General features: G+C 46.3%; 1 protein-coding gene across 1 annotated transcript in view; it reads left to right on the top strand.

Annotated features, from left to right (window-relative positions):
- The first annotated feature begins 2,868 nt into the window (after window positions 1-2,868).
- Window positions 2,869-23,315, top strand: part of LOC120056825 (relaxin receptor 2-like) — a 121,057-nt gene continuing 100,610 nt past the window's right edge. Inside the window, exons 1-4 of the mRNA XM_039005055.1 lie at window positions 2,869-3,010; window positions 6,153-6,236; window positions 6,592-6,697; window positions 11,983-12,054. Of these exons, the coding sequence (XP_038860983.1) occupies window positions 2,869-3,010; window positions 6,153-6,236; window positions 6,592-6,697; window positions 11,983-12,054 (404 nt within the window). The remainder of the gene's footprint in view (window positions 3,011-6,152; window positions 6,237-6,591; window positions 6,698-11,982; window positions 12,055-23,315) is intronic.

The raw sequence follows: 23,315 nt of genomic DNA, 5'->3' as shown, positions 1-23,315 counted from the left end.
TCCCCCTACATACTGGTCTGAAACTAGATCCCTCTACATACTGGTCTGAAACTAGATCCCCTACATACTGGTCTGAAACTAGATCCCCTACATACTGGTCTGAAACTAGATCCCCTACATACTGGTCTGAAACTAGATCCCCTACATACTGGTCTGAAACTAGTTCCCCTACATAATGGTTTGAAACTAGATCCCCCTACATACTGGTCTGAAACTAGATCCCCTACATACTGGTCTGAAACTAGATCCCTCTACATACTGGTCTGAAACTAGATCCCCTACATACTGGTCTGAAACTAGATCACCCTACATACTGGTCTGAAACTAGATCCCCTACAAACTGGTCTGAAACTAGATCCCCTACATACTGGTCTGAAACTAGATCCCCTACATACTGGTCTGAAACTAGATCCCCCTACATACTGGTCTGAAACTAGATCCCCTACATACTGGTCTGAAACTAGATCCCCTACATACTGGTCTGAAACTAGATCCCCCTACATACTGGTCTGAAACTAGATCCCCTACATACTGGTCTGAAACTAGATCCCCTACATACTGGTCTGAAACTAGATCCCCTACATACTGGTCTGAAACTAGATCCCCCTACATACTGGTCTGAAACTAGATCCCCTACATACTGGTCTGAAACTAGATCCCCTACATACTGGTCTGAAACTAGATCCCCTACATACTGGTCTGAAACTAGATCCCCCTACATACTGGTCTGAAACTAGATCCCCTACAAACTGGTCTGAAACTAGATCCCCTACATACTGGTCTGAAACTAGATCCCCTACATACTGGTCTGAAACTAGATCCCCCTACATACTGGTCTGAAACTAGATCCCCTACATACTGGTCTGAAACTAGATCCCCTACATACTGGTCTGAAACTAGATCCCCCTACATACTGGTCTGAAACTAGATCCCCTACATACTGGTCTGAAACTAGATCCCCTACATACTGGTCTGAAACTAGATCCCCTACATACTGGTCTGAAACTAGATCCCCTACATACTGGTCTGAAACTAGATCCCCTACATACTGGTCTGAAACTAGATCCCTCTACATACTGGTCTGAAACTAGATCCTCAACATACTGGTGTGAAACTAGATTCCCTACATACTGGTCTGAAACTAGATCCCCTACATACTGGTCTGAAACTAGATCCCCTACATACTGGTCTGAAACTAGATCCCCCTACATACTGGTCTGAAACTAGATCCCCTACATACTGGTCTGAAACTAGATCCCCCTACATACTGGTCTGAAACTAGATCCCCTACATACTGGTCTTGACCAGAAGAAAATAAACTATTGGGGAGGTTCTCTTCTGTACTTTTCTCCCTCTCCTCTCCTCTCCTCTCCTCTCCTCTCCTCTCCTCTCCTCTCCTCTCCTCTCCTCTCCTCTCCTCCTTCTACCAGCCTCTCCTCTCCTCTCCTCCTTCTACCAGCCTCTCCTCTCCTCTCCTCCTCTACCAGCCTCTCCTCTCCTCTCCTCTCCTCTCCTCTCCTCTCCTCTCCTCTCCTCTCCTCTCCTCTCCTCTCCTCTCCTCTCCTCTCCTCTCCTCCTTCTACCAGCCTCTCCTCTCCTCTCCTCCTTCTACCAGCCTCTCCTCTCCTCTCCTCCTTCTACCAGCCTCTCCTCTCCTCTCCTCTCCTCTCCTCTCCTCTCCTCTCCTCTCCTCTCCTCTCCTCTCCTCTCCTCTCCTCTCCTCTTCATTCTTCCCCCCTCCCTCCTTCACTCTTTCCTTCCCTCCCTCTCTCCCTACCTCACTTCTTCTCCTCTTCATTCTCCCTTCCTTCCCTCATTCCATCCCTTCCTTTCTTGTTCATTCATCCCTCCCTCCCTCCTTTCATCCCTCTTTTTCTCTCTCCTTCCCTCTTTCCCTCCCTTTTTCTTTCCTTCCTTCCTCCCTTCCCCCTTCCTTCCTTCCCTCCCTCCTTCACTCTTTCCCACCCTCCTCTCCTTTCTTCCCTCCCTACCTCCTCCCTCCCTCCCTCTCCTCTTCATCCATCCATCCCTCCCTCCTCTCTCCCCCCAACCCTCACTCGTTAGTCAGTAGAGTGGCAGGATCAGACTGTTCTCCTGCCGGGAGATGAGAGTGGAGGGAGTTGTGTGTGTGTGTGTGTGTGTGTGTGTGTGTGTGTGTGTGTGTGTGTGTGTGTGTGTGTGTGTGTGTGTGTGTGTGTGTGTGTGTTATACAGCCCAAATCTTCTAATCTCCAGGCAGTTACAGAATGTTCTGGAGCTTGATCCCCATGAGAGTGATGATAGTAAAAAACACCACTTTAGAGGTTTTTCACTATTATTATGAGGTGACATTTAGCTGTTTTTTTGTTATTGTAATAGGTCATCTATAGCTATTGCTGTTGAATGGAATGCACAAAGGGAAATTAAAAAGGACTCCCTTATCTGGTAATATGGAAACAATAGTCTTTAAAATCGGGAGTTAGTGTTTAGTTCATCACAGCTGTTAATTTCTTCGCTTTATCAAAATGTTTTTTTTCTTCCGATTTCTTTCTTTCATTTCATGTTTGTATCTGTTATACTTTTTGGCATGTTCACTAACAGTGGTACGGCAGAAGCACACTCTTTGAGAACAGCCGTAACGATGACACTGTCATTGTAATTATGCGTCTATTAAGTTACCTAAATATGAGCTCTTGCGCAGCGTGACGTGAAATTCTCTTCTATGGATATATTTAGTGCACCTTTAACGATGTGGTCGGGACCTGTTATTATAACACGATAACAAAATATTTATAGATGTCTAATGGCTATGAAGTCAAAGTAAATCGTTACCGTATATTTAAATATCCTTATAATGCCCCCCCTCTCTCTCCCTCCTCCAGCTGCAGCGATGGTGTCCAGCAGAACGGCAGTAGAGAGCAGTTGTCCTCTGGGGAAATTCCCCTGTGGTAACGTGACGGTGTGTCTGCACCAGGCTCTGCAGTGTGATGGACACAGAGACTGCCCCAATGGAGCGGACGAGGAAAACTGTGGTGAGAGAGGGAGACAGAGTGTGTGTGTGTGTGTGTGTGTGTGTGTGTGTGTGTGTGTTACGTACCCTTCGCAAATGTCCGTTTTGGATGAGACTTAATGACCAAAATTATCCTATTTATTATTTATACTTTGTATTTCATTTGACACTAGAATAAATGTTTCTGACTCATTTAATTTCATGTCTCATTTGAACCATAGAAGTTGTTTATTTTGATTTAGTTGCTCTTTAACTAACGGAATCAGCCGTGTTAGGTCTGGACTGGTAGATCTCCAGACCAACCCTGATGTAGACGGTACCAAACCATGGGTTTTGTTTGTCAGCGGGCAATAGACTTCCAGGTATCTGGAAAGGTGACTTTAACGTGTGCAGAATATTCTGGATGAAAAGCAGAAGTATCCTACTACATGTTGTTACATTTCACATACTATAAAACGAAAACATTTTGCTTAGTCTACTATTTAGGACGCAAGTATGTGTATCCGGACTAGGTCTGTTGAGGTGACCCTATTACCGCCACACCTTCAGTCACGAGTCATAAAGGCAGGATAATCAGGCTTCTCCGTGCTCTGATGCTGCTGATGGTCATTACTAGTCTACCAAACGTTGCTAACTGCCTGGTACTCAGCACTCTATTGTCCCTCTAATCACTCTGACATCAATGCAAAATGTAATGTAAAATCTGATCAAACACTTCATGGGTGCCCACGAGTTCAGGTTGCGCAACATTTCTATAGGCTCTGCAATTGTGCGAGAAAACAGAGTGATGGCCTCTACTAAAAATAGGAGGATAAGCTTTCTATAGGCTAGGCCTACTATATTTATTTTTCAACTTTCCAAATGTTAAGTACATTGTTTCTCTTTACAACAGGAGTATAGTCTACCTGGCTGGCATGAAAATAAACCACGGGGAAAAGTGTGCTGCTTTTTTTTGCGACTTTTTTGAAACATCATGTATCCTAGTCCATAGACCTATAAGGTTTGTATCACAACTAAAGTGGCCAGATAACGTCTTAAAATTAAGCACACTAATTCGCTCTACATGGGGTGTAGAGCCTAACTGGCATACTGTCACGTTCCTGACCTGTTTTCTGTTGTTTGGTATGTGTTTATTGGTCAGGGCGTGAGTTTTGGGTGGGCAGTCTATGTTTTCTGTTTCTATGTTGGTTTTGGGGTTGCCTGGTATGGCTCTCAATTAGAGGCAGGTGTTTGACGTTTCCTCTGATTGAGAGTCATATTAAGGTAGGTTGTTCTCACTGTTTGTTTGTGGGTGATTGTCGTCCGTGTCTGTGTCTGCGCACCACACGGGACTGTAGCGTTTGTTCGTTCGTTTGTTATAGTCTGTACCTGTTCCTACGTGCTTCGTGTTATATGTAAGTTTTCACGGTTTAGGTCAGTCTACATTCGTTTTTGTTATTTTGTAATACTTCCAAGTGTTTGTTTTCGTGTTTCGTCGTTTGCTTTAATAAATCATTATGTATTCACAACCCGCTGCACTTTGGTCGAATCACTACTCCTCCTCTTCGTATGAAGAGGAGGAGGAATGCCGTTACACATACAGAAGCAGGGTGTGAGTTTCAAGTTTGGGGAAGATCATTTTCACCATAACAAAATGCACCTTTATTATAAAAGCATTACCTGCATCATTACGTTTGTGGTCACTTTTGATAATGGTGTTTAGCGCTAATGGAACATTCACACTTATATCCTACTGCCATGCGCGCATCGCTGTGCTTATAATGTGAAGAAATAGTCTAATATATAATGTGAAGAAATAGCCTGTTAGTTTATCAACATTTTAAGCTAAACGTTCTGATCTGTTGCGTCAGCCACATTGCTAGTGGCTGTATTAGTTTGGGATCTATCGCATCCCATAATAACTGTCCCAGACTGTCTGGAATATTTATTTCTCACACAGAATAGAATAGGTCGACTGTTGTACTATGTGGGATAGTAGATTGACATAGACTAGTGATTTGGCTGTTCATTAGAGCTACTCATCTTGTTGGTAAATGTGGACAGTACTTCCAATATCTTCAATATGCACCTCGGAGTTGGATAAGGACACGCGCAGTTGCGTCTCCGATGTGTTGGTCTTCACTTGTAGCCTGTGAGAAAGACCCGGTCACTGATGGAGCGCAACACGCCCTCGGGGAGAAGGGAAGAAAGGCCACTGGCCGCAAAAGGCATTGGATTTTCTTAGGGTGCATTACGGCCACACAAAGGGGATCCCGTCGTGAAATCAGAGGCAATTATCAAGTGCTTGTCAAATTGTGAACGAGAGAATGATGAAATGTGTACAGCCTGCGCAAAAAAATAACCCAAAGCAGAGCTCATGCCTTTCCAGCGACTTTTTCAAATCGTCATTAGAGTCTCATCATGCAGCCTTACAATGTATTAAATCTAAACATATTAGTTTGTAGAACAACTAAAGTTACATTAATAACTCTACATTAAGCATATAGGAGGACCTGTTTCTTTGTTAACCTCTCACACATGTGCTCACTTTCTCAAATCGTTTTTTAATTCAGGTTTGTTCAATTGTATTCTTCATACTATAAAATAATGCCAAATCTTGTCTGCTAAATGAATTAGTGTAGCCCACAGCAATATGGCATAGCCAGATCAGGACCTAACATAAGGACAACTCAGAGTATGCTATTATTTTCTTCTGAAATAGACTACATTTTCTTCATATGTTGCTTCTTTAGACCTGTCTAAAATAAAATAAATAATGGATTTATTGTGAAGGTGTATCCTATGGGGCGGCAGGTAGCCTAGTGGTTAGAGACTAGGACTAGTACCCGAAAGGTTGCAAAATCGAATCCCTGAGCTGACAAGGTACAAATCTGTCATTCTGCCCCCTGTAGGCCATCATTGAAAAAAAGAATTTGTTCTTAACTGACTTGCCTAGTAAAATAAAGGATAAATATATTACGTGGATGTTCCAAAGGTCTGCTTGTGCGGAAGCCAGAAGATGTTAAATGTGTTTAAGTTAATTAACGGTTAATTACCGTGAGAGCGACAGTGATTTGCTTGACAATCGCTGATGAAATTTCTTGACCGCCACAGCACTAATCCGGACACTGTCAATGTGTAACGCTAGCTCCAACTATGACTATAATATTACCTTCTGTCTGTAGGGGACAACAGCGGATGGGCGGACATCTTTGATCGAACCGTCAGAAAGGTCGACCCACAGGGCCTACCACCACCAGAAGACTGCTGTCAGTGTGTATGCTTGTGTCAGTGTTTGTGTTTGTGTAAAACATGTGTGTGTTTGTGTGTTAGTTTGTTTGTGTGTGTGTTAGTTTGTGTGTTTGTGTGTTAGTTTGTGTGTTTGTGTGTTAGTTTGTGTGTTTGTGTGTCAGTGTGTGTGTTTGTGTGTCAGTGTGTGTGTTTGTGCTTGTGTCAGTGTGTGTTTGTGTGTTAGTTTGTGTGTTTGTGTGTCAGTGTGTGTGTTTGTGTGTCAGTTTGTGCATCAGTGTGTGTGTGTGTGTGTGTGTGTGTGTGTGTGTGTGTGTCTGTGTGTGTGTGTGTGTGTGTGTGTGTGTGTGCTGTATTAACTGTGTGTGTGTGTAGTCTTGCAGCTGTACCCAGAGCATTGTGACTGTATCAAGACAGAACTGGAGTGTGTGGAAGTCAACCTACATGACGTTCCTCAAGTCTCCACCAATGTCACCTGGCTGTAAGTACCTCTCTCGGTGTGTGTGTGTGTGTGTGTTTGTCCGCGGTGTGTGTGTATGTGTGTGTGTGTGAGAGAGAGCACTCCCAATTTGGGTTATGTGGTAACCCAGCGCTGGTTAAGTAATGGACATAACACCCGCTGGGTAATTTTTACCCAGCCAGTTGGGTTGCGTGAATAGCCCAACATGTCGGGTTGTTGGGATTGCCCAAACATGGGTTAATTTAACCATCAGTTGGCTATTTTTTACTCTCATGCTGGGTTGACCTAGCAGCTGGGTCTTTTTGAATATAATCCTTAATCTATTCTCTGGAGGTATGGCTTATTAGGGGCGTGGCTTTCAGACAGAGCTAATTGGCCACCCGTGAGAGTAAATTCCATTCTTGTTCATCATGTTTACATAGTGCAGGATAAAATGTTTCCCCACAAAAAATTATATTTTACACATTCTTCTATACTATTAATATTATTTATTACATATTACAATAACATATACAGCCTTAATGAATCCCATAAATTATCAGGAATCAGCCCAAGACTGTGTAAAGTAACAATATTTATTATAACCACAGGGGAAGGCAAACAACAGGTCAAGGCAGGCAGGGGTCGATAATCCAGAGGTGGAGCAAAGGTACAGGACGGCCAGCAGGGTCAGGGGTCAGGGTCAGGGTCAGGCAGTGGTCAGGCGGGTGGGTACAGGGTCAGGACAGGCAAAGGTCAAAAACCAAGAGGACGAGAAAAATTGAGACTTGGGAAAAACAGGAGCTGAGATCAAACGCTGGTAGGCTTGAACAAATGAGATGAACTGGCATCAGACAGACAGAAAATACAGGTATAAATACACAGGGAATAATGGGGAAGATGGGCGGGGGGTGGATACCTGGAGGGGGGTGGATACAAGCACAAGTGAAACAGATCAGGACGTGACAACAATAGGATTTACATAGGCTTTTAGGGAACTCATACACCTCAGTACTGCATTATTGAAGCTTTAAAAATGTCAATGTGCCTTAACCTTAACATGTGATAACTATACAACAGAACACATGAACAGGAATTACATTTATTCTCACGGGTGGTTAAAAATAACTATCTGAAAAAGCCAGACTCCTGCTAAACTACGCCTCCAGTCTTCTGATCTGACCTGATGGGTCATTATCTCAGTACCCCAGCTTCAATAAACCAGCATCAATAACACAGCAGTTTTTAAAGAAAACAACCCAACTAAGTGACCCAATGCCTGCAACCCAGCAGCAGGGTCAACCTAACAACCCAGCAGCAGGGTCAACCAAACCACCCAGCAGCAGGGTCAACCTAACAACCCAGCAGCAGGGTCAACCTAACAACCCAGCAGCAGGGTCAACCTAACAACCCAGCAGCAGGGTCAACCAAACAACCCAGCAGCAGGGTCAACCAAACAACCCAGCAGCAGGGTCAACCAAACAACCCAGCAGCAGGGTCAACCAAACAACCCAGCAGCAGGGTCAACCTAACAACCCAGCAGCAGGGTCAACCAAACAACCCAGCAGCAGGGTCAACCAAACAACCCAGCAGCAGGGTCAACCAAACAACCCAGCAGCAGGGTCAACCTAACAACCCAGCAGCAGGGTCAACCTAACAACCCAGCAGCAGGGTCAACCTAACAACCCAGCAGCAGGGTCAACCAAACAACCCAGCAGCAGGGTCAACCAAACAACCCAGCAGCAGGGTCAACCTAACAACCCAGCAACAGGGTCAACCAAACAACCCAGCAGCAGGGTCAACCAAACAACCCAGCAGCAGGGTCAACCAAACAACCCAGCAGCAGGGTCAACCTAACAACCCAGCAGCAGGGTCAACCTAACAACCCAGCAGCAGGGTCAACCTAACAACCCAGCAGCAGGGTCAACCTAACAACCCAGCAGCAGGGTCAACCAAACAACCCAGCAGCAGGGTCAACCTAACAACCCAGCAGCAGGGTCAACCTAACAACCCAGCAGCAGGGTCAACCAAACCCAGCAGTAGGGTCAACCTAACAACCCAGCAGCAGGGTCAACCAAACAACCCAGCAGCAGGGTCAACCAAGCAACCCAGCAGCAGGGTCAACCTAACAACCCAGCAGCAGGGTCAACCAAACCCAGCAGTAGGGTCAACCTAACAACCCAGCAGCAGGGTCAACCTAACAACCCAGCAGCAGGGTCAACCAAGCAACCCAGCAGCAGGGTCAACCAAACCCAGAAGTTTTAAGAGTGTGTGTATGCTTTTGCAACCATGTGGCCTTTGCTTGTGTATGTACAGGATTTGTGTCTGTGTTTGTGGTTTCGAGGTTTCGTTACAGTCCCGAAGACCTAGAGATGTGTTTGGTTTGATCCTGAAAATGCTTTTTAATCCCTTACAGGCTACATTATAATCAATCATTTGTTGATTATGTATCCGTGAAACTGGTCAGTGGTGTCTGCTAAATTCAGTTTCTTTAACTTTCCAAGAGAGAATGAAATCGAAATCACAAGTATAATGCAAAGCCATTGATTGGTTCTAAAGGGACACAATCCATCTCATAAATCGATAAATAAAATGGAGTGGCGATGAAAGACTGTAGACAGCGTTGCCCAGGGGACTAGAGTTATCCAGGGCCTGGAGTTTTTTTGTATTTTACCCAGTAAGTTGACTGAGAACACATTCTCAATTACAGTAATGACCTGGGGAATAGTTAACGGGGAGAGGAGGAATGAGCCAATTGTAAGCTGGGTATGATTAGGTGACCATATGAGGGCCAGATTGTAAATTTAGCCAGGACACTGGTGTTAACACCCCTACTCTTACGATAAGTGGCATGGGATCTTTAGTGACCCCAGGGAGTCAGGACACCCATTTAACGTCCCATCTGAAAGACAGCACCCTACATAGGGAAATGTCCCCAATCACTGCCCTGGGGCATTGGGATATCTTATAAGACCTCCTACAGGCCCTCCAACACCACTCCAGCAGCATCTGGTCTCCCATCCAGGGACCAACCAGGACCAACCCTGCTAAGCTGCAGAAGCAAGCCAGCAGTGGGATGCAGGGTGGTACGCTGCTGGCGAGAGATACCCAGGGCCTGGAGGACTAGAGTTACTCAGGGCCTGGAGGACTAGAGTTACCCAGGGCCTGGAGGACTAGAGTCACCCAGGGCCTGGAGGACTAGAGTTAACCAGGGCCTGGAGGACTAGAGTTACCCAGGGCCTGGAGGACTAGAGATATCCAGGGCCTGGAGGACTAGAGTTACCCAGGGCCTGGAGGACTAGAGTTACCCAGGGCCTGGCCTGCAGGACTAGAGTTACCCAGGGCCTGGAGGAATAGAGTTAACCAGGGCCTGGAGGACTAGAGTTACCCAGGGCCTGGAGGACTAGAGTTACCCAGGGCCTGGAGGACTAGAGATACCCAGGGCCTGGAGGACTAGAGTTACCCAGGGCCTGGAGGACTAGAGTTACCCAGGGCCTGGAGGACTAGAGTTACCCAGGGCCTGGAGGACTAGAGTTACCCAGGGCCTGGAGGACTAGAGTTACCCAGGGCCTGGAGGACTAGAGTTACCCAGGGCCTGGAGGACTAGAGTTACCCAGGGCCTGGAGGACTAGAGTTACCCAGGGCCTGGAGGACTAGAGTTACCCAGGGCCTGGAGGACTAGAGTTACCCAGGGCCTGGAGGACTAGAGTTACCCAGGGCCTGGAGGACTAGAGTTACCCAGGGCCTGGAGGACTAGAGTTACCCAGGGCCTGGAGGACTAGAGTTACCCAGGGCCTGGAGGACTAGAGATACCCAGGGCCTGGAGGACTAGAGTTACCCAGGGCCTGGAGGACTAGAGTTACCCAGGGCCTGGAGGACTAGAGTTACCCAGGGCCTGGAGGACTAGAGTTACCCAGGGCCTGGAGGACTAGAGTTACCCAGGGCCTGGAGGACTAGAGATACCCAGGGCCTGGAGGACTAGAGTTACCCAGGGCCTGGAGGACTAGAGTTACCCAGGGCCTGGAGGACTAGAGATACCCAGGGCCTGGAGGACTAGAGTTACCCAGGGCCTGGAGGACTAGAGTTACCCAGGGCCTGGAGGACTAGAGTTACCCAGGGCCTGGAGGACTAGAGTTACCCAGGGCCTGGAGGACTAGAGTTACCCAGGGCCTGGAGGACTAGAGTTACCCAGGGCCTGGAGGACTAGAGTTACCCAGGGCCTGGAGGACTAGAGTTACCCAGGGCCTGGAGGACTAGAGTTACCCAGGGCCTGGAGGACTAGAGTTACCCAGGGCCTGGAGGACTAGAGTTACCCAGGGCCTGGAGGACTAGAGTTACCCAGGGCCTGGAGGACTAGAGTTACCCAGGGCCTGGAGGACTAGAGATACCCAGGGCCTGGAGGACTAGAGTTACCCAGGGCCTGGAGGACTAGAGTTACCCAGGGCCTGGAGGACTAGAGTTACCCAGGGCCTGGAGGACTAGAGTTACCCAGGGCCTGGAGGACTAGAGTTACCCAGGGCCTGGAGGACTAGAGTTACCCAGGGCCTGGAGGACTAGAGTTACCCAGGGCCTGGAGGACTAGAGATACCCAGGGCCTGGAGGACTAGAGTTACCCAGGGCCTGGAGGACTAGAGTTACCCAGGGCCTGGAGGACTAGAGTTACCCAGGGCCTGGAGGACTAGAGTTACCCAGGGCCTGGAGGACTAGAGATTACCCAGGGCCTGGAGGACTAGAGTTACCCAGGGCCTGGAGGACTAGAGTTACCCAGGGCCTGGAGGACTAGAGTTACCCAGGGCCTGGAGGACTAGAGTTACCCAGGGCCTGGAGGACTAGAGTTACCCAGGGCCTGGAGGACTAGAGTTACCCAGGGCCTGGAGGACTAGAGTTACCCAGGGCCTGGAGGACTAGAGTTACCCAGGGCCTGGAGGACTAGAAGAATGCAAAGAGTGTGTAAAGCTGTCATCAAGGGTGGCTACTATGAAGAATCTCAAATATAAAATATTTGTTTGGTTACTACATGATTCCATAGGTGTTATTTCATAGTTTTGATGTCGTCACTATTATTCTACAATGTAGAAAATAGTAAAAAGTAAAGAAAAAGCCTTGAATGAGTAGGTGTGTCCAAACTTTGACTGGTATGGATTATAAATAACATGCTGTCTAAGTCACATCGCCTGTGTGTGTGTGTGTGTGTGTGTGTGTGTGTGTGTGTGTGTGTGTGTGTGTGTGTGTGTGTGTGTGTGTGTGTGTGTGTGTGTGTGTGTGTGTGTGTGTGGTGTTCTGTGTAACCATAGTAACGGTACGGTGTTGTCTGGTTTCTGTTGCAGGTCTCTGAAGAGTAACAAGATAAAGAGCTTGTCTGACAACATCTTCTCCAAATACACACACCTGCAGAGACTGTGAGTACTGAAACTGGACTAGACTGGATTTGACTGGACTGGACTGGATTTGACTGGACTGGATTTGACTGGACACAACTGGACTGGACTGGATTTGACTGGACACGACTGGACTGGACTGGATTTATTGTCAAGTCAGTTATACTTTTGTTGTCCATTTGCGTGAAAATTATTGAGTCCATGTATCAAAGTTGACTAGTCATCCTGTTAGAAAGGCTATCATATCTAGTTAGAAATATGTCTGGGTTTGAGACTGTTATCCTACTGAGATAAAGTCTAGTCCAGATATATCAGGGTAACCAGGCAGCCTTGGTCGGTATTGAATCCCGGCCTAGATTCTAGTTGTTGTACTAGTGATTCTTACGAAACATAGAGAACACTAGAAAACGCTCTGGATACGTGGTCAAACAGCTTGTTTTAATGGATTTCATAGACACAGCCCGAGGAGGACCATCACGTTCATCATTATTCTCATTCGATGTTCACAGGGGAAATAGCAGTGTAACCAGGCAACCCTGGTTCCTGGAGTACCACAGGCCCTTCATGTCACGCCCTGACCATAGAGAGCTTTTTATGTCTCTATTATGGTTTGGTCAGGGTATGATTTGGGTGGGCATTCTATGTTAATTTTTCTATGCTTTTGTATTTCTTTGTTTTGGCCGGGTATGGTTCTCAATCAGGGACAGCTGTCTATCGTTGTCTCTGATTGGGAACCATACTTAGGTAGCATTTCCCCACCTGTGTTTTGTCGGTAGTTATTTTCTGTTTAGTGTTTTTCTGCACCTGACAGGACTGTTTCGGTTTTGTTTCTCACTTTGTTATTTTGTTCTAGTGTTCAGTGTTAATAAATATCATGAACACTTACCACGCTGCACTTTGGTCCGATCCTTCTTCATGCAACAATGACCGTTACCCTTCATATTCATGATTTAACCGATCTGGAAGACCAGGCAACCCTGGTTCCTGGAGTACCACAGGCCCTTCATGTTCATGATTTAACCGATCTGGGAGACCAGGCAACCCTGGTTCCTGGAGTACCACAGGCCCTTCCTGTTCATGACTTAACCGATCTGGGAGACCAGGTAACCCTGGTTCCTGAAGTACCACAGGCCCTTCATGTTCATGATTTAACCGATCTGGAAGACCAGGCAACCCTGGTTCCTGGAGTACCACAGGCCCTTCATGTTCATGATTTAACCGATCTGGGAGACCAGGTAACCCTGGTTCCTGGAGTACCACAGGCCCTTCATGTTCATGATTTAACCGATCTGGAAGACCAGGCAACCCTGGTTCCTGGAGTACCACAGGCCCTTCATGTTCATGATTTAACCGATCTGGAAGACCAGGTGTGTTGAATTAAGGCAATCACTGAACTGATCAATTAGCTCCGTTGGTCAGGTGTTGTGCCTCGTTTGGACAAAAAAAAAATTGTGCAGTACTTCCAGGAATAGGGTTGCCTGGTCGTTAACCAGGTTTCCTAGGAATTAGCTAATACAAGTTAACACAGAGTTTTCCCAAACCCAAGTTTGGGTTTTTGGCCCTAGAACTACACAGCTGATTCAACTAACCATCTCATCATCAAGCTTTAGATTATTTGAATCAGCTGTGTAGTGCTGGCGCAAAAAAAACTAAATGTGTACCCAGAGGGGGCCCCAGAACCGAGTTTGAGAAACACTGAGTTACCACCTGGACCTACCAGGACAGGTTTTTCACGCAAGGTATAGTGCACCAGGTCATTTGGCAAAATGTACAATCTGATGTACAGCAACAACCTGGGGGAATAATGGTTGTGTATGAGAGGACTGATTGGTTGAGAGGACTGATTGGTTGAGAGGACTGATTGGTTGAGAGGACTGATTGGTTGAGAGGACTGATTGGTTGAGAGGACTGATTGGTTGAGAGGACTGATTGGTTGAATGAATCAAAGTGTCTGGAGAAAGCATTAAAATTACAGGACTTTTTGCATAAAACACGAACGTGGAAGTGAATGTAAATAAGTGAATAAATATGCGACCAATACAATTTGGTTTTGAAAACAGTTCCACTACACAGCTAAACTCATACAATGTTGTACAGCAAATGTGTAATTTGGGATATCTATCTCATAATATATTCAGGATTTTAGGGAACATCTCCAATGGCAGGCTCTTCCCTATGTAGTGCACTACTTTTGACCAGAGCTCTATGGGTTCTGGTCTAAAGTAGTGCACTATAAATAGGGAATAGGGTGCCATAGGGCTCTGGTCTAAAGTAGTGCACTATATAGGGAATAGGGTGCCATAGGGCTCTGGTCTAAAGTAGTGCACTATATAGGGAATAGGGTTCCATAGGGCTCTGGTCTAAAGTAGTGCACTATATAGGGAATAGGGTGCCATAGGGCTCTGGTCTAAAGTAGTGCACTATTAGGGAATATTTCTAGTCTTCTAGTCTCATATTTCTAGACTGACATAAAATGCGTACGGACACCTGAAAATGATGAATAATTCACCCAAAATACTCTGATCATAATCGTATCCCAAAAATTGCACATATCTGTTATGATACTCGGTACACCCCTAGTTTTAAGTCTTATTTTCATATTTCCCAGGATGCCTTTCGAGTTAATTTTAGAGTTACCAGTACCACCCATGACTGTGTAAGTTAGTGACAGAGATCTTTTGTTGTTGCAATCATTAATTTTCAGGCCTGTGGCCTTGAAGTGAGATCCTACTTTAACAAGTTGTCGTATTATTTATTAATATATTGCTTTTCATAAACCCAAATTTTGTTAATTACTTGTTAAAAACTTTTGCTTAGTTTTTCACTGAAGGTCTGATGTGGCCAATAATTACACTGAGTATAATAAATATTAGGAACACCCCCCCCCCCCCCCCCCCCGCCTCAGAACAGACTCAATTTGTCGGGGCATGGACTCCACAAGGTGTCAAATACGTTCCATAGGGATTCTGGGTCCATGTTGACTCCAATGCTTCCCACAAACAGGAAACTGTTGACCATGGAAAATCCCCAGCAAGCATTGCAGTTCTTGACACAAACCGGTGCGCCTGGCACATACTACCATACCCTGTTCAAAGACACAAAAATATTTTGTCTTTTCCATTCGCTCTCTGAATGGTACACATACTCAATCCATATTTCTAGTCTTAAAAATCCTTCTTTAAAATCTCTGAAGGATTAACCCCTTTTTTTCCAAATTTCACCTAATTGACATCTAACATCTGACAATCTAACTGCCTGTATCTCAGGCCCTGAAGCAAGGATATGCATATTCTTGGTACCAGTTGAAAGGAAACACTTTGAAGGTTATGGAAATGTGAAAGGAATGTAGTAGAATATAACACAATAGATCTGGTAAAAGATAATACAAAGAAGAAAAAAAAACATTATTTTGTATTTTTTTTGTACCATCATCTTTGAAATGCAAGAGAAAGGCAATCATGTATTATTCCAGCCCAGGTGCAATTTAGATTGTGGCCACTAGATGGCAGCAGTGTATGTGCAACGTTTTGGATTGATCCAATGAACCATTGCATGTCTGTTCAAAATGTTGTATCAAGACTGCCCAAATGTGCCTAATTTGTTTATTAATAACTTTTCATGTTCAAAACTGTACACTCTCCTCAAACAATAGCATGGTATTCCTTCACTGTAATAGCTACTGTAAATTGGACAGTGCAGTTAGATTAACACGAATTTAAGCTTTCTGCCAACATCAGATATGTCTATGTCCTGGGAAATGCTCTTGTTACTTACAACCTCATGCTAATCGCATTATCCTACGTTAGGTCAACCGTCGCGTTGAAGGGACACCGATCCCGAAGACGTTTATAAACCCATCTCCTCCCCTTCATTGAAGCTGATTTAACAAGTGACATCAATAAGGGATCATAGCTTTCACCTGGATTCACCTGGACAGTCTGTCATGGAAAGAGCAGGAGTTATTACTTCGTACATTCAGTGTAGGTAATGGAGTTTAACTTAAATGATAACATTCACCTAGGAACTCACTTGGTGATAGCCACAGGCCTCTTAAAGGAATTAATTCAACAACCATGTCTCTCTCTGTCAATAACAAATACAGTCTTGGGTGTAAATGCAAAACAATTTACCCAACAAACAAACAAAAAAGGCATGCTGGGAAATATGTAAATTAGGCTTTTACACCAGACAGTGTTAAAATGTCCACACTAACCTGTCATATAGTGATCTGTAATAACACTATCTGACATCTCTCAGGAAGAGATTCACTATTTAATATAGCTACTATCAATCGCACACAGAAAACACAAACAAACAAACAAACACACACACATAGGAATGCACATTGTGTGCCTCCTATTTATCCGGTTCTTATTCATCAGGCTGGAGGTAGGTGAGCGGTTAAGAGGTTGGGACAGTAATTGAAAGGTTGGTAGGGGAGCGGGTTAAGAGGTTGGGACAGTAATTGAAAGGTTGGTAGGGGAGCGGGTTAAGAGGTTGGGACAGTAATTGAAAGGTTGGTAGGTGAGCGGTTAAGAGGTTGGGACAGTAATTGAAAGGTTGGTAGGTGAGCGGTTAAGAGGTTGGGACAGTAATTGAAGGTTGGTACAGGGGAGCGGGTTAAGAGGTTGGGACAGTAATTGAAAGGTTGGTACAGGGGAGCGGGTTAAGAGGTTGGGACAGTAATTGAAAGGTCTGTACAGGCGAGCGGTTAAGAGGTTGGGACAGTAATTGAAAGGTTGGTAGGTGAGCGGTTAAGAGGTTGGGACAGTAATTGAAAGGTTGGTAGGTGAGTGGGTTAAGAGGTTGGGACAGTAATTGAAAGGTTGGTAGAGGGGAGCGGGTTAAGAGGTTGGGACAGTAATTGAAAGGTTGGTAGAGGTGAGCGGGTTAAGAGGTTGGGACAGTAATTGAAAGGTTGGTAGAGGTGAGCGGGTTAAGAGGTTGGGACAGTAATTGAAAGGTTGGTAGAGGGGAGCGGGTTAAGAGGTTGGGACAGTAATTGAAAGGTTGGTAGAGGTGAGCGGGTTAAGAGGTTGGGACAGTAATTGAAAGGTTGGTAGGTGAGCGGTTAAGAGGTTGGGACAGTAATTGAAAGGTTGGTAGGTGAGCGGGTTAACAGGTTGGGACAGTAATTGAAAGGTTGGTAGGCGAGCGGTTAAGAGGTTGGGACAGTAATTGAAAGGTTGGTAGAGGGGAGCGGGTTAAGAGGTTGGGACAGTAATTGAAAGGTTGATAGGTGAGCGGGTTAAGAGGTTGGGACAGTAATTGAAGGTTGGTAGGTGAGCGGGTTAGAGGTTGGGACAGTATTTGAAGGTTGGTACAGAGGAGCGGGTTAAGAGGTTGGGACAGTAATTGAAGGTTGGTACAGGGGAGCGGGTTAAGAGGTTGGGACAGTAATTGAAAGGTTGGTAGAGGGGAGCGGGTTAAGAGGTTGGGACAGTAATTGAAAGGTTGGTAGGGGAGCGGTTAAGAGGTTGGGACAGTAATTGAAAGGTTGGTAGGTGAGCGGTTAAGAGGTTGGGACAGTAATTGAAAGGTTGGTAGGTGAGCGGGTTAAGAGGTTGGGACAGTAATTGAAAGGTTGGTAGGTGAGCGGGTTAAGAGGTTGGGACAGTAATTGAAAGGTTGGTAGGGGAGCGGGTTAAGAGGTTGGGACAGTAATTGAAAGGTTGGTAGAGGGGAGCGGGTTAAGAGGTTGGGACAGTAATTGAAAGGTTGGTAGGCGAGCGGGTTCAGAGGTTGGGACAGTAATTGAAAGGTTGGTACAGAGGAGCGGGTTAAGAGGTTGGGACAGTAATTGAAAGGTTGGTAGGCGAGCGGTTAAGAGGTTGGGACAGTAATTGAAAGGTTGGTAGGTTAGCGGTTAAGAGGTTGGGACAGTAATTGAAAGGTTGGTAGGCGAGCGGGTTAAGAGGTTGGGACAGTAATTGAAAGGTTGGTAGGTGAGCGGGTTAAGAGGTTGGGACAGTAATTGAAAGGTTGGTAGAGGGGAGCGGGTTAAGAGGTTGGGACAGTAATTGAAAGGTTGGTACAGAGGAGCGTGTTAAGAGGTTGGGACAGTAATTGAAAGGTTGATAGGTGAGCGGGTTAAGAGGTTGGGACAGTAATTGAAAGGTTGGTAGGTGAGCGGGTTAAGAGGTTGGGACAGTAATTGAAAGGTTGGTAGGCGAGCGGTTAAGAGGTTGGGACAGTAATTGAAAGGTTGGTAGAGGGGAGCGGGTTAAGAGGTTGGGACAGTAATTGAAAGGTTGATAGGTGAGCGGGTTAAGAGGTTGGGACAGTAATTGAAGGTTGGTAGGTGAGCGGGTTAAGAGGTTGGGACAGTATTTGAAGGTTGGTACAGAGGAGCGGGTTAAGAGGTTGGGACAGTAATTGAAGGTTGGTACAGGGGAGCGGGTTAAGAGGTTGGGACAGTAATTGAAAGGTTGGTAGAGGGGAGCGGGTTAAGAGGTTGGGACAGTAATTGAAAGGTTGGTAGGGGAGCGGTTAAGAGGTTGGGACAGTAATTGAAAGGTTGGTAGGTGAGCGGTTAAGAGGTTGGGACAGTAATTGAAAGGTTGGTAGGTGAGCGGGTTAAGAGGTTGGGACAGTAATTGAAAGGTTGGTAGGTGAGCGGGTTAAGAGGTTGGGACAGTAATTGAAAGGTTGGTAGGGGAGCGGGTTAAGAGGTTGGGACAGTAATTGAAAGGTTGGTAGAGGGGAGCGGGTTAAGAGGTTGGGACAGTAATTGAAAGGTTGGTAGGCGAGCGGGTTCAGAGGTTGGGACAGTAATTGAAAGGTTGGTACAGAGGAGCGGGTTAAGAGGTTGGGACAGTAATTGAAAGGTTGGTAGGCGAGCGGTTAAGAGGTTGGGACAGTAATTGAAAGGTTGGTAGGTTAGCGGTTAAGAGGTTGGGACAGTAATTGAAAGGTTGGTAGGCGAGCGGGTTAAGAGGTTGGGACAGTAATTGAAAGGTTGGTAGGTGAGCGGGTTAAGAGGTTGGGACAGTAATTGAAAGGTTGGTAGAGGGGAGCGGGTTAAGAGGTTGGGACAGTAATTGAAAGGTTGGTACAGAGGAGCGGGTTAAGAGGTTGGGACAGTAATTGAAAGGTTGATAGGTGAGCGGGTTAAGAGGTTGGGACAGTAATTGAAAGGTTGGTAGGTGAGCGGGTTAAGAGGTTGGGACAGTAATTGAAAGGTTGGTACAGAGGAGCGGGTTAAGAGGTTGGGACAGTAATTGAAAGGTTGATAGGTGAGCGGGTTAAGAGGTTGGGACAGTAATTGAAAGGTTGGTAGGTGAGCGGGTTAAGAGGTTGGGGCAGTAATTGAAAGGTTGGTAGAGGCGAGCGGGTTAAGAGGTTGGGACAGTAATTGAAAGGTTGGTAGGTGAGCGGGTTAAGAGGTTGGGACAGTAATTGAAAGGTTGATAGGTGAGCGGGTTAAGAGGTTGGGACAGTAATTGAAAGGTTGGTAGGTGAGCGGGTTAAGAGGTTGGGACAGTAATTGAAGGTTGGTACAGGGGAGCGGGTTAAGAGGTTGGGACAGTAATTGAAAGGTTGGTAGAGGGGAGCGGGTTAAGAGGTTGGGACAGTAATTGAAAGGTTGGTACAGAGGAGCGGGTTAAGAGGTTGGGACAGTAATTGAAAGGTTGGTACAGGGGAGCGGGTTAAGAGGTTGGGACAGTAATTGAAAGGTTGGTAGAGAGGAGCGGGTTAAGAGGTTGGGACAGTAATTGAAAGGTTGGTAGGGGAGCGGTTAAGAGGTTGGGACAGTAATTGAAAGGTTGGTAGGTGAGCGGTTAAGAGGTTGGGACAGTAATTGAAAGGTTGGTAGGTGAGCGGGTTAAGAGGTTGGGACAGTAATTGAAAGGTTGGTAGGTGAGGGTTAGAGGTTGGGACAGTAATTGAAAGGTTGGTAGTAGGAGCGAGAGCGGGTTAAGAGGTTGGGACAGTAATTGAAAGGACCCGCTCGTGTCCGATCAACCTTTCAATTACTGTCCCAACCCTTAACCGCTCGCCTCTACCAACCTTTCAATTACTGTCCCAACTCTTAACCGCTCACACTACCAACCTTTCAATTACTGTCCCAACCTCTTAACCCGCTCCCTCACCAACCTTTCAATTACTGTCCCAACCTCTTAAACCGCTCATCGCCTACCAACCTTTCAATTACTGTCCCAACCTCTTAACCCGCTCCCTCTACCAACCTTTCAATTACTTCCCAACCTCTTAACCCGCTCCCTCACCAACCTTTCAATTACTGTCCCAACCTCTTACACCGCTCCCACCAACCTTTCAATTACTGTCCCAACCTCTAAACCCGCTCACCTCTACCAACCTTTCAATTACTGTCCCAACCTCTTAACCGCTCACCTACCAACCTTTCAATTACTGTCCCAACCTCTTAACCCGCTCCCTCTACCAACCTTTCAATTACTGTCCCAACCTCTTAACCGCTCACCTACCACCTTTCAATTACTGTCCCAACCTCTTAACCGCTCACCTGTACCAACCTTCAATTACTGTCCCAACCTCTTAACCCGCTCACCTACCAACCTTTCAATTACTGTCCCAACCTCTAACCCGCTCCCTCTACCAACCTTTCAATTACTGTCCCAACCTCTTAACCCGCTCCCTACCAACCTTTCAATTACTGTCCAACCTCTTAACCCGCTCCCTCACACCTTTCATTACTGTCCCAACCTCTTACCCGCTCCCTTACCAACCTTTCAATTACTGTCCCAACCTCTTAACCCGCTCCCTATCAACCTTTCAATTACTGTCCCAACCTCTTAACCCGCTCCCTCTACCAACCTTTCAATTACTGTCCCAACCTCTTAACCCGCTCACCTACCAACCTTTCAATTACTGTCCCAACCTCTTAACCCGCTCCCCTTACCAACCTTTCAATTACTGTCCCAACCTCTTAACCGCTCCCTACCAACCTTTCAATTACTGTCCCAACCTCTTAACCCGCTCCCTACCAACCTTTCAATTACTGTCCCAACCTCTTAACCCGCTCACCTACCAACCTTTCAATTACTGTCCCAACCTCTTAACCCGCTCCCTCTACCAACCTTTCAATTACTGTCCCAACCTCTAACCGCTCCACCTACCAACCTTTCAATTACTGTCCCAACCTCTTAACCGCTCCCCTACCAACCTTTCAATTACTGTCCCAACCTCTTTAACCCTCTCCATCTACCAACCTTTCAATTACTGTCCAACTCTTAACCCGCTCCCTACCAACCTTTCAATTACTGTCCCAACCTCTTAACCCGCCCCCTACCAACCTTTCAATTACTGTCCCAACCTCTTAACCGCTCCCCTCTACCAACCTTTCAATTACTGTCCCAACCTCTTAACCGCTCCCCTCTACCACCTTTCATTACTGTCCCAACCTCTTAACCGCTCACCTACCAACCTTTCAATTACTGTCCCAACCTCTTAACCCGCTCCACCTACACCTTTCAATTACTGTCCAACCTCTTAACCCGCTCACCTACCAACCTTTCAATTACTGTCCCAACCTCTTAACCCCCCGCCTACCAACCTTTCAATTACTGTCCCAACCTCTTAACCCGCTCCCTCTACCAACCTTTCAATTACTGTCCCAACCTCTTAACCGCTCACCTACCAACCTTTCAATACTGTCCCAACCTCTTAACCGCTCCCTTACCAACCTTTCAATTACTGTCCCAACCTCTTAACCCGCTCACCTACCAACCTTTCAATTACTGTCCCAACCTCTTAACCCGCTCCCTCTACCAACCTTTCAATTACTGTCCCAACCTCTTAAACCGCTCCCTCTACCAACCTTTCAATTACTGTCCCAACCTCTTAACCCGCTCACCTACCAACCTTTCAATTACTGTCCCAACCTCTTAACCGCTCACCTATCAACTTTCAATTACTGTCCCAACCTCTTAACCCGTCACCTACCAACCTTTCAATTACTGTCCCAACCTCTTAAACCCGCTCACCTACCAACCTTCAATTACTGTCCCAACCTCTTAACCCGCTCACCCTACCAACCTTTCAATTACTGTCCCAACCTCTTAACCCGCTCACCTACCACCTTTCAATTACTGTCCCAACCTCTAACCCGCTCCCTACCAACCTTTCAATTACTGTCCCAACCTCTTAACCGCTCACCTACCAACCTTTCAATTACTGTCCCAACCTCTTAACCCGCTCACCTACCAACCTTTCAATTACTGTCCCAACCTCTTACCCCGCTCACCTACAACCTTTCAATTACTGTCCCAACCTCTTAACCCGCTCCTCTTACCAACCTTTCATTACTGTCCCAACCTCTTAACCCGTCCCCTTACCACCCTTCAATTACTGTCCCAACCTCTTAACCCGCTCACCTACCAACCTTTCAATTACTGTCCCAACCTCTTAACCCGCTCACCTCAACCTTCAATACTGTCCCAACCTCTTAACCCGCTCACCTACCAACCTTTCAATTACTGTCCCAACCTCTTAACCCGCTCCCCTCTACCAACCTTTCAATTACTGTCCCAACCTCTTAACCACTCCCTGTACCAACCTTTCAATTACTGTCCCAACCTCTAACCCGCTCACCTACCAACCTTTCAATACTGTCCCAACCTCTTAACCGCTCACCTTACCAACCTTTCAATTACTGTCCCAACCTCTTAACCCGCTCCCTCTACCAACCTTTCAATTACTGTCCCAACCTCTTAACCCGCTCCCCTCTACCAACCTTTCAATTACGTCCCAACCTCTTAACCCGCTCCCTACCAACCAACCTTTCAATTACTGTCCCACCCTCTTAACCCGCTCCCCTCTACCACCTTTCAATTACGTCCAACCTCTTAACCGCTCCTCACAACCTTTCAATTACTGTCCCAACCTCTTAACCCGCTCCCTACCAACCTTTCAATTACTGTCCCAACCTCTTAACCCGCTCGCCTACCAACCTTTCAATTACTGTCCCAACCTCAACCCGCTCCCCTCTACCAACCTTCAATTACTGTCCCAACCTCTTAACCGCTCCCCTACCAACCTTTCAATTACTGTCCCAACCTCTTAACCCGCTCGCCTACACCTTTCAATTACTGTCCAACCTCTTAACCCGCTCGCCTACCAACCTTTCAATTACTGTCCCAAACCTCACCCTCCCTACCAACTTCAATTACTGCCAACCTCTTAACCGCTCCCCTACCAACCTTTCAATTACTGTCCCAACCTCTTAACCCGCTCGCCTACCAACCTTTCAATTACTGTCCCAACCTCAACCCGCTCCCCTCTACCAACCTTCAATTACTGTC

This window comes from Salvelinus namaycush, chromosome 12 (assembly GCF_016432855.1).
Source record: "Salvelinus namaycush isolate Seneca chromosome 12, SaNama_1.0, whole genome shotgun sequence".
Lineage (NCBI taxonomy): Eukaryota > Metazoa > Chordata > Actinopteri > Salmoniformes > Salmonidae > Salvelinus > Salvelinus namaycush.
This window is presented reverse-complemented; position numbering and strand designations above follow the sequence as displayed.